This window comes from Hypanus sabinus, chromosome 1 (genome assembly GCF_030144855.1).
Source record: "Hypanus sabinus isolate sHypSab1 chromosome 1, sHypSab1.hap1, whole genome shotgun sequence".
In the NCBI taxonomy this organism is placed as follows: Eukaryota; Metazoa; Chordata; class Chondrichthyes; order Myliobatiformes; family Dasyatidae; genus Hypanus; species Hypanus sabinus.
Window position 1 is genome coordinate 99,573,467 of NC_082706.1, and position 16,338 is coordinate 99,589,804.

General features: G+C 41.3%; 1 protein-coding gene across 2 annotated transcripts in view; it reads right to left on the minus strand.

Moving 5' to 3' along the window:
• Window positions 1-15,171, minus strand: part of LOC132395723 (zinc finger protein 236-like) — a 159,522-nt gene extending 144,351 nt beyond the window's left edge. For both annotated transcript variants that reach the window (XM_059972688.1, XM_059972679.1), the window contains exon 1: window positions 14,410-15,171. In XM_059972688.1, the coding sequence (XP_059828671.1) occupies window positions 14,410-14,461 (52 nt within the window). In that variant the 5' untranslated portion in view covers window positions 14,462-15,171. The remainder of the gene's footprint in view (window positions 1-14,409) is intronic.
• Between the last annotated feature and the right edge of the window lie 1,167 nt (window positions 15,172-16,338).

Here is a 16,338-nt window from a genome sequence, read left to right on the forward strand (position 1 = left end):
GGGAGTTCAGTGCAGTGGTCCTTAGGACCCAGCGGACCTCAGGAGCCGGTGGAGCTCAGGAGCCGCTGCCCGCAGTGTTTCTGTTCCATTGACGGGAAGCGATCGCGATTGAAAATAAAGTGGAAATAATAAAGCGTTTGGAAATAGTTGAAATGCCATTGGTCACTGGAAAAGCGTTAGGCTACAGTCAGTCAACGATCGGAACAATTTTAAAGGGTAACGGATAAAGTGAGAATAATGGAGCATGTGAAAGGCCCTGCCCCAATGAAAGCTATACTTATTACTAAGCAACAAAGTGGTTTACTTATTGGAATACATAAGTTTCTTAAGTGTTTTATATACATAGAAAGGCAAAATATATACTAAGACAAACGTTTGACGAACTGATGCTAAATAATACCGGATGTACTTGTTCCGACTTACGTACAAATCCGACTTAAAGATGGACTCAGGAACGGAACTCATACGTAACCCAGGGATTGCCTGTAATACTACTTCCTATTCATTTTCTCTTACAGGTCTTAGTAACCCATTTATTTATTTACAAGCATATATACTTGGATAAACAATCAGCAACTGATTAGAATAAGAGGCAAGAAATTCATTTGATGCAGTTACCTATAATCAAATTATTTTCAATATAATGAAGCACGACACATGCATATTGTTGCTGCATCTACAAAATGACTTTGAGGTTTAATTAAAACAATAGAAATTGCTGCACATTCATCTGCATCTCAGAAGTGGCAGGTCAATGCTTCTAGTTGAGGTCATATTAATGGAACTGTATTTCTCAATTTTGGCCCACACTTAGGACTTGTTGTCAGTCATTAAAGTAATTTAATTGTCTGTTTTGTACAATTTATTCCACACAAGGAATTAGGATCAAATTTGTACATTCCTATAACAATTGGTAACATAAACAAGTCTCACCAGTACAATTTCCATCTTTACAATTTACATGCCTTAAAAGCATTTGCACATTCCAGATAGTACATTTTCAACCTGGGCTCAATATTTAGTTACAGGCCTGGCCTCACGGTAACCTGCCTCAATGACTAACGTCCAGTAGCAGTTACACCCACCGTGAAGAAGTGCTTTGAGAAGATGGTCATGGAACATATCAACTCCTGCTTGAGGACTGACTTAGACAGGAAAGTTTCAATAGGTACATTTAATGTCAGAAAAATGAATACAGGCAGTCACTGGGTTACATACAAGTTTCGTTTCTGAGTCCATCTTTAAGTCGGATTTGTACGCAATTCGGAACAAGTACATCCGGTATTATTTAGCGTCAGTTATTCAAACGTTTCTCTTAGTATATAGTATATATTTTACCTTTCTATGCATATAAAACACTTAAGAAACGTATGTATTCCAATAATTAAACCATCGTGTTGCTTAGTAATAATTGTAGCTTTCATCGGGGCAGGGCTTTCACATGCTCCATTATTCTCACTTTATCCTTTAAAATTGTTCCAATCATTGTCCGACTGGAGCCTAATGCTTTTTCAATGACTGGTGGTATTTCACCTCTTTCCAAACGCTTTATTATTTCCACTTTATTTTCAATCACGATCACTTCCCATCAACGAAACAGAAACACTGCGGGCAGCGGGTCCTGAGTTCCACCGGCTCCTGAGGTCCGCTGGGTCCTAAGGACCACTGCACTGAACTCCCTGGGTCCTAAACTCCACCGCACTGAGCCAGGTTAAATGGGACAAGTGGGGGCCATGCTGGGTTTGGGTATTTGATCCTCCACAATATTCCACACGGGAATTTAAACTGGAGATGGCAGTGTTTTTTTTTAACAAGGTCGAGTTGCGCGCTTGACATCAACCCAGCACGGATGGTACGGGAGTCACTGGATCGACATCAACCCAGCACAGGAGCAGTCTGTCACTGGATCAAACTCATTCTCGAGTCCGGCACTGATCTCACTAAGATGAATCTTGCTAAGAAAAATTTAAACCAAATAGAAAGTTATACACTCAAAACGGCGGATGGCGTCGCAATCCCACTTAAAATGGCGGACGGTGTACTCCTTCCTCGGTTCATAAGTACAAGTTGTCCCTAAGTCGGATGTTCATAACTCGGGGACTACCTGTACAATATATATCCTGAAATTCTTTATCTTCACAAACATCCTCGAAAAATGGGACTGCCCCAAAGAATGAATGGCAGTTCAATGTTAGAACCCCAAAGCACCCCCAGCTCCCCTCCCACACATAAGCAGCAGCAAGGGAATGACCCCCACCTCCCCCCAATAAAAAATCATCAGCGTTCTTCACCGAGCACTCAAGCATGCAGCATCAATAAAGACACAGACTTGCAGTACCTCAAAAACTACTCGTTCACCCAGTAATTTGACATACAACAGGTTCTTTCTCTCCCGAACAAGGGAAAAAGAAATATCCCCATTTCACAGCAAGAGGGGAGACATAACAAATAACTCACTAATTTACAATGTTAAAAGTCTGTTGTGTCATTTTTTCCGCGCTCTGTGCTCGGAGAGTCGGCACCAAAAAGGTGCAGATCCCTAGACACAACCCTTCACAGCTAACCCGCTGCTGCCGATGTTTCATGTTCCACCGCAACACTTCAGTCAGGGGCACTGGTCTAGAATCAACACATCTCCAGAGCCATGAAAATCTAGAACCCTGAAGGTGGACTCGCCTTCCAAGCCATGTCCTTGGAATATCAAAAAGCAGCCAGTTGTGAGGCCCAGAGAGTGGGTCCCATTCCTGCAAAGTGAAGTCACCAATTTGCTGCCGCCAGATATGCATCAATTTGCCAAATGTCACAAGTCAACAGCAGTTGCCATTTCATTGGCTCTTCACTCAGCCCTGGAACATATAGATTGGTAAGATGCATACATCAGGATCGGGCAGGTGGGTTCGTCAGCCTTGGAGAAGGCAAACTCTGATTTTAAACCTCCGCTGCCTTGCGGCCATACCTAACCATGGGGAAAGCTTTGGGAGTAAACCCAGAGGAAAAAATCCAGAGCCAGGGAGCCTAAGACAGTTTGATGTTGTATCTGCACTTGCCCTTCCCTTGGACTACATCAGTGACATGGACTGGGGGAACCTGCTGCATGGGCAATAGCTGGTTCTTCAAATTGTCCCACCCAAGTTTATACCCTGGAGAGGACACAGTCCACCAGAGGCACAAACCCATGATCCCCTGGCATCAATGGCTTCCTACTACTATTAATACATCAGGAGACTCTTCATTAACTAGAGCTCAGCATTCAACACCATCATTCCCTCAAAACTAATCAACAACTCTGAGACATAGGAATTAATACTTCATTGTGCAAATGGATCCTTACTTGCAGACCCGTCAACAACAATTGACAACATCTCCACAATTAGCCCACCACTCTACTTGCTTTACACTTATGACTATGATCCGAAGCTCCATTGCCATATTTAAGTTTGCTGACAACCGAATCATAGGTGGTGACGTATCAGCATACAGGAGGAAGATTGAAAATTTGGTTGAATGGTGTCATAACAGCAACAGAGAAACAAAGAACACCTACATCACAATACAGAGCCTTGGCCCACAAAGCTGTGCCAAACAGGTCCTTACCTTAGAAATTACCTAGGGTTACCCATCGCCCTCTATTTTTTTTAAGCTCCATGTATACATCCAGAAGACTCTTAAAAGACCCTATCATATCCACCTCCACCACCGTCGCCAGCAACCCATTTCCACGCATTCATCACTCTGTGTGAAAAACCTACCCCTGACATCTCATCTGTACCTACTTCCAAGCACCTTAAAACTGTGCTCTCTCACATAAGCCCTGGGAAAAAGCCTCTGACTATCCACACGATCAATCACCTCTCATCCTCCGCCGGTCCAAGGAGAAAAGGCCAAGTTCACTCAACCTATTCTCATAAGACATGCTCCCCAATCCAGGCAACATCCAGGCAACATCCTTGCACCCTTTCTAGTTTCCACATCCTTCCTGTAGTGAGGTGACCAGAACTGAGAACAGTATTCCAAGTGGGGTCTGACCAGGGGCCTATTTAGCTGTAACCTCCCACTCAACGTCAGCAGTACGAAAGGGCTGATTATTGATTACAGGAGCCAGTCCTCATTAGGGGATTGAAGGTGGAGAGGTTCAGTATCTTTAAGTTCTTTGGCAATATCATTTCAGAAAATCTGTCCTGGGACAAGGCTGTTCATCACACTTGGACTCGGGCCATGCCACAGCTATACGCTCTCGTCCTGGGCCTGAAGCCACATTCCATCCTGCATCGATTTAGGTGGATGGGTTCCAAAACTCCTCCATTATGACTTTTCTCTTCTTCGCTCCCTCCAACTCTGATTCTGACTTTGGGTCTCAAAGCTACCTTAACCTCGCTCCAACTCCATCTCACACCCATACACCTCAACACTCGGATCAGCCTCACTTTTGTTCACCTCTTCACAGTTTGCAGTGATCGTTTACCACAATTTTCCACATAAGTGCTATTAATAGGGTATTTAGCTGTACCTCCTGTAAGTTGTACCTCCATCTTCAACCACGCCATCTTAAACCAGAAATTTATAGCAAGCTCCAGCTCAGACTTGCATGTTTATATGACTTTCACAGGAGCACAGATGTGGTTATGCCAACAGGCAAATGTAACCAAAATTTTGCAACAAAATGGAAACAGTCCCGAATGTCATCAACTTAATGACAGCAATGCAAACCTTTCAAAGTGCTCAGTTGTCAGATTCTAGAGAAAACACTGCATGAAAAATCATTTTTTTTATTTTTTAAATAACTGTTTACCAATTGCCAACACTAATGCTTATGACTTACATTCACTGAGTTTAAAAAAAGTTGTAAGAGGATACCAGTAGAACAAAGAAAAACACAGAGCTTAGAATGAGTCTATTCATTCGGACTTGTACACGCCAACATTAGCTGCCCAAAGATGTCTGGTTTAGGTTCATTTCCACATTTGTCCCATAAAGGTCATGGTTATGTCCTTGAAGTTTCCAGAGACACTTTGCATGAAAAATTTTCTTTTCATACTGCCAGGGTAACAGACACTCCTCCTTACACCAAACCGACGATCAATGAGAGGAATGGTAGTACTTACACCATTTCAATATACTGTGCAGATAAACATTGCGTAGTGCAGGAAAAGTGAAAAGCAAAGAAAAGTCACTTGGCCAATCTTAAAAGCCACTTTCTGATTCTGTGCATAGTCTGAAAAGGACAACCAGGTTTTATTTGAGTTTCCCTAACTCGGTGATAACAACTCATCCCAGCATATTGTAAAGACACACAAAAAAAAGAAGGAATGGACACCAGCAACCCTCACCCCTTCTCTTCTCCTCACCTACCCATCACCTCCCTCTGGTGCCCCTCCTCCTCCCCTTTCTCCCATGGTCCACTCTCCTCTCCCATCAGATTCCTTCAACAGCCTACCTTTTCTCACCCCCACCCGCCTTCTTTCCCCTTCACCTGGCTTTGTGTATTACCTTCCAACTTGTACTCCCACCTCTCCTCCCCCACCATCTTCACCTGACTTCTTTCTTCTTCCTTTCTAATCCTAATGAAAGATCTCAGCCTGAAAGGTCAACTGTTTATTTCGCCTCCTAGATGCTGCCTGACCTGTTGATGTCCTCCAGCATTTTGCATTATTCTGGATTTCAAGCATACTGTAGTACAGACTAGTAAAATAGATTTTTTTCCCCAGTGAACCTGGTGAGTTTAAACGAAGCAGGAAAGATTCAGACACTCCAGACCACAGCTCCAACTGCTATCCCACCTACATTCCTGACCCTTTGGATTCCCAACCCTGGCTCTGGTTGCACAAACAGCCCAATCTCTGGCTGTACACTCTACTCACACACTGGACTACCAGCTCACATTCCAGACCAATGAAATAGGTGCTGAGGAAGAAAAAAAAAGGATTTCTGAATAATTATATGTTACTGGTCAAACTTTTAAAAATGTTTTTCTATTCTTCCAACCAAAATCATATTCCATATACCTTTCCTTGCCCCACGTCAATATTGCTTTGCATATTCTCTACTGTTTACTTCAATATTGTTACTCTATAGTTTCTTCAATAAATTTTGAGCTCATCATCTTTGTGCTAATCACAGCCTACCAACCTGAAAATGCCCATTAATTCTAACTTCCTTTACTGTCCTTTACCCGGTCACTCCACATCATTGCTTTAGCTTCTTACATGTGCCAGTTTACTGAACATCTTCTGAAACTGCAGAAATCATGCACTCATTGTTGGAACCTATTTCCCTTCCATAAACCTACATTAAATCTTTCAGTACAACCATATTGTATTTTCAGCATGATTGCAAAGTGATCAGATGAACCAATCGTTTCTTAATTCTCTTGCTATATTTCAACTTCTCACTACATTAGCATCAGAAGGAAGTCTTCCAAGTATATGTTTCTTTTACAATGGAATATATTTGTTAAATATTATATTTGTCTTTAAATCCTTATACTATTTATCTGCCATTTACCACAATCTGATTTTCTTCATGAGGATGTTACTCCCAAGTACTCTCCAATCTAATGTAAAAATTCTATCATATAATATTTACTCATCCCTAGGCAATAGCAGTATTATGACATTACTTCTTAACCATGTCTTAACAAGTTCAAAATAGCTATCCTCATTGGTTTCATGGCATAGGCCTTTCCAAATTGTGACCACTCTTCACTTCTGCAGCTATGAGGTCCTTTATCATTAGATCAAGCCCAAGCACAACCACCACAGTCCCAACCATTCACATCCTTCTCCAAGCCCCAGTCCTATTATCTTTTTCCATGTCAAATATCAAATACGCTGGAATAATCTCCTACATTGCTCAGAGTGACCATATCCCTGTTACAGTTAAATCAGATCAATTATATCAGTAAATAATATTATTTTAAAAGATTTTTGAAAGCACTTTTCATTTTAACATTACAATTTTTCCAAATTTGACCTTCCTAATGCATCATAAAATGCATCATCCTTTACTGATACAGAATACTTATTACCAAACTGCTCCTTTATCTACAAATTTTCACATAAAAGCTCCCCTTCGTCTCAAAGTAAAAAGGTTGATGAAATAGTTATCAACTGCTTCTTCCTCTCCAGGTAATCTGGACAGTTTCAATGATGTTGAGATCGGGGTTCTGTGTAGGCCATACCATCTGAAACCATATATTTAAGAAATTAGTTTGTTTAAGACTTTTGCATAGTACTTTATCTCTGATATTACTTAACCACACATTAATATCAGAGTTATACAAGCTTTTCTAATAATATCATGCAGTTTTCTTGCTGCCATCATCAGATAGAAGGTACAAGTGCTTCAGGACTTGCACCACCAAGTTCAAGAACAGTTATTACCCTCAGCCATCTGGCTCTTGAACAAAAGGGGATAACTACATTCATTCTACTTCTGTTGTTCCCACAACAGATGGTCTCACTTTAAGGACTTCTCAGCTTGTTATTTCGCGCTCTTTCATTTCACGTTATTTCATACTAGTTATTTATTGCTATTAATTTATATTTGCATAGTTTGTTGTTCATTGATCCTGTGTCAGTTACTGTTTTATAGATTTCCTAAGTATGTCTGCAGGAAAAAGAATCTCAGGGTTACATGTGGTGACTCGGATAATAAATTTTACTTTTGAACTTTAGAAGTTTGCTTTCAATATAACTATAAATGTAAGGGAACACTGATGCTCAAGCTGCATTATCCATCAATGTATAATGTATCACTCGATCTCCTCTTGCATGTCAAAGAAACAAAGGAGAAAGAATCTCTGATCCTTTTTTTTTTGCCCCAATGAAGAAAATAAACTTTGCTGGATCCAGAAGGGAATTAGTGCCTTGAATCAGCCTCCACAACTATTTTCACATTTTATTGTCTCATCTTCTAAGTTTAAAATATATTAAAGTAGGAATTTTTTAGCTAATCTGTGAAAGATTGCACATCATGTTAAATGCCCCTCTAAACTCAGCTGCCGGAAATGAATGACACTTGTAAGAAAGGCAACTGTGACACCAACAGTCTCTCTGAGTGAGCTGCATAAGTCAGTAGCTTCAACTGGAGGTGAAGATCATGGCTCTAAAATCCCCAAGGCCTTGCAAAAACAGCAATTTATGGAAGAGTGGCAAGGAAGAAGCACTGGCTCAAAAAATACATATCCTTGCCCATATAAACTTTGTAAAGTGTCACTGATATTGTAAAAATGTGAAAGATGAGACTGAAGTGGAACATTTTGGCCTCAACACTAAGCAGTAAGTGTATTCCAGCTCTTCACCATTGCCTAGGTCAGATAGGTCTTCCTCAGATGCAAAGTAAAGTTGAGGCAATTAGGACTAAACTCACCAGAGTACAGAATAGTAAGTGATTTTATTGAAAAATATTTTGAAGGAAGTCAACAGGATGGATGCTGAAAGGATGTTGCCTCTAATGGAGGTATAGTTGCAGAACAAGGGATTGGCATTTAAGATGCACATAAGGAATTTATTTCTCAGAGGATCACGATTCTTTGTTACTCTCTGTCCCAAAGGGACATGAAGATGCAGTCATGAAAATATTCAAAGGTGAGACTGGCAGATATTTGAACTACAATGGAGTCGCGGCCAAGTCTGGATCAGCCATGATCTTAGACATGATGCAGCTAGCTTTAGGACTAACAGAACTACTCCTGTTTCTTCTGATCTTCTGCACAGTACTATGAAATTATCAAATCACAAAGCATTCTCTTTGAATAAACAGAAAATAACATACACTCCCTTGAAGGACATTTTAATAGAAAGATGCTGCATTAGCACTTGGTAACACATACTTCTAGAAAGACAGTCTTCAAAAGATATAGTGAACATGAAACTACACATCTCTTAATTGTTAATCTATCACTGATATATTAGGAAAGGAAGGCCAAAAAGTAAGTTACAATAGCATATAAAAATGCTCCCAAAACTTGCAAGCCCTGACAAAAAATACATTAAGAATGTGATTGGGCCATACAATATCTGGACTCCTTACAGGGCATACAATGTTTACCACTTTAACTACGGTACTTTAAAACTTCAGTTCATTGCAAATACAAGGATACAAGAAATGGCATATCTAGCCTATTCAGCCCCTCAAGTCCATTCTCCACCATTCAATAAAATGATGGATGCTCGATCTTGAACTCTGCTTCAATTTAGAATCAGTCATTTGCATGGAAATGGGCCATTCAGCCCACCAAATAAGCCAATCTTTGGGCACTTAGCCTTAGTAATCACATCTTCCAACACTGCCCAAAATCTAAATACTTACAAGTGTTCTAGAAACATACTTCTGAAACGTTGTCAGCAATTCTTCCAATCACTATCTCAGACAGTACATTCCAATTACTCACTAACTTCCAGGCCGAAAAAAAAATTCCCATCAAATCTTACCCCATAGACTCCATTATTCCAAAGAAAAATTGCACAGCTTCTATCCTTCACCAGTTTGGAATAGATGTAAATCTGAGAACAGTAACTTGTCACATTCATTCTGGTCACATTGTAAGCTTTATGCATACTGGAAAAGTATTTTTCACTGTTTCTCTGAGGCTTATGGGAAGTGGTGGGAACCAGACCTGCTCATAGCCATCCTTGGAGCAACAAGCTCCCTATCTTCAGCCAATAAGATTGATACCCTTTTGCTGCTCAATATTTAATTTGATTTTGTTATGGTGGTGGTTTTTGCAGATGTGTTGTATTATTTTTGTTGTAGAAAAAAAAAGAAAAAAATATTTTTTTAAAAATCTCTTACCCTTCACCCTAAAATCCATGTCCTCTAGTTTTATTCGCTTCTGATATAGGGAAACATTTACTGCAGTCTACCCCATCTATATGCCTCATAATTTTATAAACCTCAACCACGTCCCCTCTTATCCTCCTCTGCTCCAAGGAAAACTAGATTCTCCAGTCTCCATTCAACAACTGAAACACTCCACCCAGGCAACATACCAGTGAATCCTCTACAATCTATCTAGCACTATATAATGTCAGATCCTCATAATCCTCAATGCTCCTGAAAAGCAAATATCCTATCATGGTCTTGATTTAATTCAGCCCACTGAGTTTTCTGGGTGTAAATAATTTCAAAGGTTCACAACCCCCAGAAAGGAAATTTATCTTAAATGGGCAATTCCTTTATTCTGAAGTTTCCTAGAACTCTGAAATTTCCTGTCAGAACCCTTGTCTATTTCAAACAAGTTAATAAAAATACACAAAATGACAAAAACCTCCAATTAAAAAAAATCTAAGAAAGGACAGAGAATTCACATTTCAGTTGTTAATTGTTAACTAGGGTTGGAACATTAGTGTAGTGGTTAGCACAACACTTTACAGTGCAGGCACCCCGGGATTGAATTCCCACAGCTGCCTGTAAGGAGTTCGTATTTTCCTTCCTTTGGGTGTTTTGATTTACTCCCAAAGTCCAAAAACTTACTGATTAGTAGGTTAATTGGTCATTATAAATTATCCCATGACTAGGCTAGGTCTAAATTGGGGAATTGCTGGGCATGTGGCTTGAAGAGCCTATTCTGTGCTGTATCGCAATAAATAGATAGATAGATAGATAGATAGATAGATAGATAGATAGATAGATAGATAGATAAATAGCAAACAAACCAACCTTGTGGCAGAATGGAGATAGATCTATTGAAAGGTAACCATGCTTTAACCAAATCAAATAAAACCTAGTTTTCTTATTGTATCTGAGTAAAGATTCAAGATTAAGAAAAAAATTAATATTCAGCAAAAGCAGGTTTAACATAATTTTTGTTGCACTAACTTAAGCAAGTTAGTGCAAGACATTTCTTCTGACCAATCCTTCCAACATCGTTAAAGTTTATTTAATTGCATATGAACCAGAATAGGATATTTCAAAAATAAATATACAATTTAAAAGACCTATACAAACAACCCAAGCTTTACAGCCATTTAAGTTACTGAAATTTTCCTTTTCAGAATTCACAAATCATTACCTAGAGATTTGAAATACAGATTAAAATTCACTCTCACGTAATTTATGTGAAAAGCAGATAAGTCAACAAAAAAGTTATGCTTTTTTCAAACTGCTTTTCTTGATGCACGCACAGATGATGGTTTGGCATTACTGAAAACCGTATGTTCTGTTTCCCAAGAATGAACACACACTTCCAACCCCATAACAAGGGATCACTTGTATAAAACAGCTTTTAAGTTACAAGTGCAGATCCTTGCAACCTTCCCTTTTCTTGTATGAATCCCTTCTTGTATGAATCCCTTCTTTGCAACACACACAAAATGCTGGAGGAACTCAGCAGGCCGGGCTGCATCTCTAGGAAGAAGTTTCGGGCCGAGACCCTTCATCAGGACTTGTGTGTGTTGTTTGGATGTCCAGCATCTGCAGATTTTTTCATGTTTGCGAATGGATCCCTTCTTATCAGCTTATTTTTCCACAGAATTTAAAAATAATTTGCATGCAAAAAACTGTCATAGTCAACAAACCTCTAACCATAGTAGGGGAATTAAGGGTTATGGGGAAAAGGCAAGTAAATGGAGCTGAGTTTACAGACAGATCAGCCATGATCTTATTGATTGGCGGGGTAAGTAGGATGGCCTACTCCTGCTCCTATTTCTTATGTTATCACAGATCATGGGAAAAATATTTGCATTTTAGTCAAATAAAAGGAAACAAAGATTTGGTAAAATGGATGATAATTTTTTCAAATAATAAGACCATTAAGACATAGGAGCAAAATTAGACCATTTGGCCCATTGAGTCTGCTCTGCCATTTCATCATGGCTGATCCATTTTTCCTCTTAACCCCAATCTCCTGCCTTCTCCCCGTATTCCTTCATGCCCTGACCAATCAAGAATCTATCAACATCTGCCTTAAATACATATGCACAACTGCCTGTAGCAACAAATTTCAGAGATTCACCACTCTCCAGTGAAGGAAATTCCTCCTCATCTCCATTTTAAAAGGAGCCCCTCTATTCTGAGGCTGTCTCCTCTGGTCTTAGGCTCTCCCACCATAGGATGTATCCTCTCCACATTTACTCTATCAATGCTTTTCACTGGGGTTCAATGGGGTCACCCCTCAATCTTCTGAATTCCAGTGAATACAGGCCCAGAACCATCACTCTTCATACGACAAGCCTTTCAAACCTGGAATCATTTTTGAGAACCTCCTCTCAACCCAATCCAGTTTCAGCATATCCTTTCTAAGATAAGGGGCACAAAACTGTTCTCAATACTCCAAGTGAGGTCTCACCAGTGCTTTATAAAGTCTCAACATTACATCAGCATTATAATGTACTAAAACAGAGTGCTGAAGAAAACCAGTCAGAGCAGCCAATGTGGCATCCTTTTCCCAAATCTCAGCGGTAAGTATATATATAAACAAATGAAGTGGGCAAGAGATTAAGTCAAGGATCTAGCTGCTCATTCAGCTGAGCCTAAAAGCAAGCTAAATTGTGTACCATAAAAGACATTTTGTAAATGCAAGCCTCTCACAGAAAAGAATCCAGTTACTAACAAGTGACAAGCACCAGTTTCTCTGGAAATTATTCAGATCAAATTCAGTGAGGAGGCATTACCAACACTTGAACAGTGAAACCAGTCTGCATACAGCAAGAAGTTACCCCAATCTGTCAGGTAATCCACTTTATATACTGTAAATAGCTTTACAATATGTGAGTGTATCTAGTTTGTATGTAAAGAAAACCAGAAGCCCAGCTTGTACTTAATAAAAATTCCCCGGTCACTGAGTGAATCAAATTTGTTTAGTGAAGGGCAGCAGCCTGTGTGGGAATCCAGTTTGTATGCAATAAAGGGCATGAAAATTTGGGTGAATCCATAGTTGTACGGAGTGCAAGGTATGAGTCTATAAATGAGCACATCCTACACTGGTCACTCAAGAAAACCTATCAATCATCTGTAATCTCACCTGAGGCAGACCCTGTATGTCCCATGGACTCTGTCAGCCACCTCAGAACCAGGAAAACAAGTCATTGTTAACTATGCAATTCTGACTGTGAGGAAAATTACGCCAGTTACCAACTACAAAACTGTAAAGTTCTTTGGAATAATTTGAAAGACACCCTTGTCTAAGTGGTATCAATTTTTTTTACTGCAATGACTACATGCTTTGAGTCAATCAGATGTGTCACTACCTTTCTGGGCAGTCTGTCAGGACTGAAGATAACTTGCTTACATTCTGGTTTTGTGGGTTCAGAGGCCAAGGTAGGAACCACAGATTATTGTCGCAAAAGAGAAGATAATGCCTCCTGGGTAAGGAAGTGAATAGGTTGGATGGAAATGTTACCATTTCTATTGATTATGCAGGCCCTCTGTATGCTCCAGATACATGGAGTCTCAGTAATATCCCCAATTCTGCTTCAATTTCAAAGAGTCATGGGTTCCCAAAAATCAGTGACGACGTATTTCGTTCAAGGCTTTGAGTACATCCTTGCATAGTTTCCTCCATCTGTCTGATAACCTCTTCCAACAGCTCTGCTCCACATAAACACACAATATTGCAAATTATATTCTAAGTCTACATGCTTTTAAAATCTGGACTGTTTACAGAAAGCATTACAATATACTAGAAATTTATAACTAAAATCATCTCGGAAGAATCCTTGTGGAAGACCAGACTACCAAACAATCTATCTAGTTTGTATAGGGTTTTTAAAAAACTGAGTTAATCCAGAATGATAAAGACTAGTCTGTGAAAAAAAATCACGATAAAATACTAAGTGAGTCCTGCTTACACAGTGAAGCACTGTGGCTTGGAGTGGAAATCTCTACCGTTTGGGAGCAAATCCAATTCGAGAAGTGGATCCAATTTGAGCAATGAAACCCCTGCAGTCTAGAAATGCTACAATTTGAGGAGTTTAAGGGATCAAATCCCCTACTCTGGGAGGGTGTCCAATTTGAGTAGATCCCCCAGTCTGGGAGCAAATCCTGTCTGAGCAATTAATCCTCCTCGTCAGGGTCCAGTTTGATGAGCGGATCCATTGCAGAGCTCATCGCGGACTCGGGGGTGGTGGGGGAGGGCAACCGTGCCTGCAGACTCCTTCCCACCCCTGTACCAGGCCACCTACATCCCCCTCCTCCCGAGAATTAACCCTCACAAATATAGGGAGCAGACTAAGGCCTGATGACAGCGCCCTAGGGTCAAGCAGACCGACGCGATGTCGGGCTGCTTACCGAGTGCAGGCGGACGGCCGAGCGCGGCAGAGCCCGAGCCTGAGCCGGCGGGCCTAGGGCTCGGCCGTATCCCTGCGCCCGCCGCCCGCCCTCCCCGCCGAGATCCGGGACTACATACCACCCAGTAGTCCCGGCCCCGGCCCCGGCCCAGCCTTCCCCCCGGGGCGCCCACCGCCCGCTCACCTGCCGCCTCCGGGTCCCGCGCCGCTGTTTTCGGGGGTCGGCCTCGCGGCATTATTATTTTTTTTGGTTCTCGGATCTACTTTAGTGAGAGCGCGCGCGGGGCGGCGCCGGGGGCGCGCACGGCAGTGGGGGCGGAGCGAGATCAAGACGGTCGGCGGAAGGCGGCCCAGGCCTGGCGGGAGGGAGAAGCGGAATGGGGTGGTTGTCGTTCTTTATAAGCGGGGTGTAATTTGAGGGGAGAAGAACAAGTGGTTATAAGGGAGTTGGGTTGAGGTACTGATTGGGGTGGTTAATAAAGACGGAAGACTGTTCGATGGAGTGGGGTAGATGGTGTGGTTGTAGATACCTAGGAAAGAGTAGGTCCCTTTGGTCTTTATGTTTGAAGCTGGGTATGTGGGCAAGGTCCTAAATTTATTCAATAAGGAGGAAGATTTGGAAGGTGCTCAGTTCCAGTAGGGATATGTGGATAATCTGGAGCAGGTCGGTAAGAAGGAAGTAGTTTTAGATGAATAGATTTTTGAGATGATAGCTAAGAAGATTAATGAAGGCAGAATGGTAGGTAGTGTATCTGTAGACTAAAGTAAGGTATTTGGCAAGGTCTGCATGGAAGGTTGGTTATAAGCTGGATTCCATTCAATACTGGCATGGTGATAAGAGCAGAGGATGGTGGTAAAAGAGTGTCTTACTGTGGCTGGTGGTGTACCCCAGAGATTAGGTGTTGGGACCTGTGGTGAACTACATTTACCTGTCTGGACATGCCCCCCCCCCCCCCCCCCCCCGCTAACTGCACCTGTGGCTTCTCCCGCAGACCCCTGTATAAAGGTGATTGGAGGCACAGCTCCTTCCTCAGTCTCCAAGATATAGTGTGGTGGTCACTTGCTGCTTGTTCTTTCTTGCCTCATGTCTCTGGGAGTTATTGATGGTGCATGAGGACCCTTGTTATTTATGATTATAGAACCTAAAATAGTACAGTACAGGCCCTTCCACCCACAATATTGTGCAGATCTTTTAACCTATTTGAAAGTCAATCTAACCCTTACCACATCACCTTTTTTTTCATCAATACCGCTATCTAAGAATCTCTTACAGTCTCTATATGCCTCTACCATCATCCCTGGCAGTGTTCCATTCGTTCATCTCACAGTGTAAATTAAAATGGCACTGACATCCCCTGATGAAGGGTCTCAATTAAAACCAGCAACTGATGATCCCCCTCCACAGAGGCTGCTTGACCTGCTGAGTTCCTCCAGCATTTTAGAGATATAGCACAGAATTCCCCCTTCAAACTGCTCCACCCAGCTATCCCTGATTTAACCCTGGCCTAATCATGGAACAACTTACTAAATTAACCTACTAACTGGTATGTCTGGACTGTGGAAGGAATCTTGAGGACCCGGGGGGGGGGGGGACACCATTCGATGGGGAGGACTTGCAAATTCCTTACAGATAATGTTGGAATTGAACTCTGATGCCCTGAGCTGTAATAGCATCATGCTAACCACTATGCTTCTGTGGCACCCAGTTTGTGTGTGTTACTCTGGATTTCTAACATTTGAAGAATCTCTTGTGTTTCTTACAACCCTTTTCCCCCAATCATCTTAAAATTATTCCTTCTCCTATTAGCTTGGGAGTCTCTGGCTGTCCACTCTATCTATCCTAGCATCTTGTATACCTCACTTCTCTATGTCTTTGCTCCAAAGGGAACAGCTCTAGTTCAGTCAACTTATTCTCATAAAGACATGATCTCTAATCTAAGCAGCATCCTAGTAAATCTTGACTGAACCCTCTATAAAGCTTCCACATCCTTCCTATAGTGAGGTGATCAGAAATGAACACAGTGTGGTCTGACCAGTGTTTTACAGAGCAGTAGCATTAACTTGAACTCAATCCCCCAACTAACTAATAACGTATGTTAACCACCCTATCAGC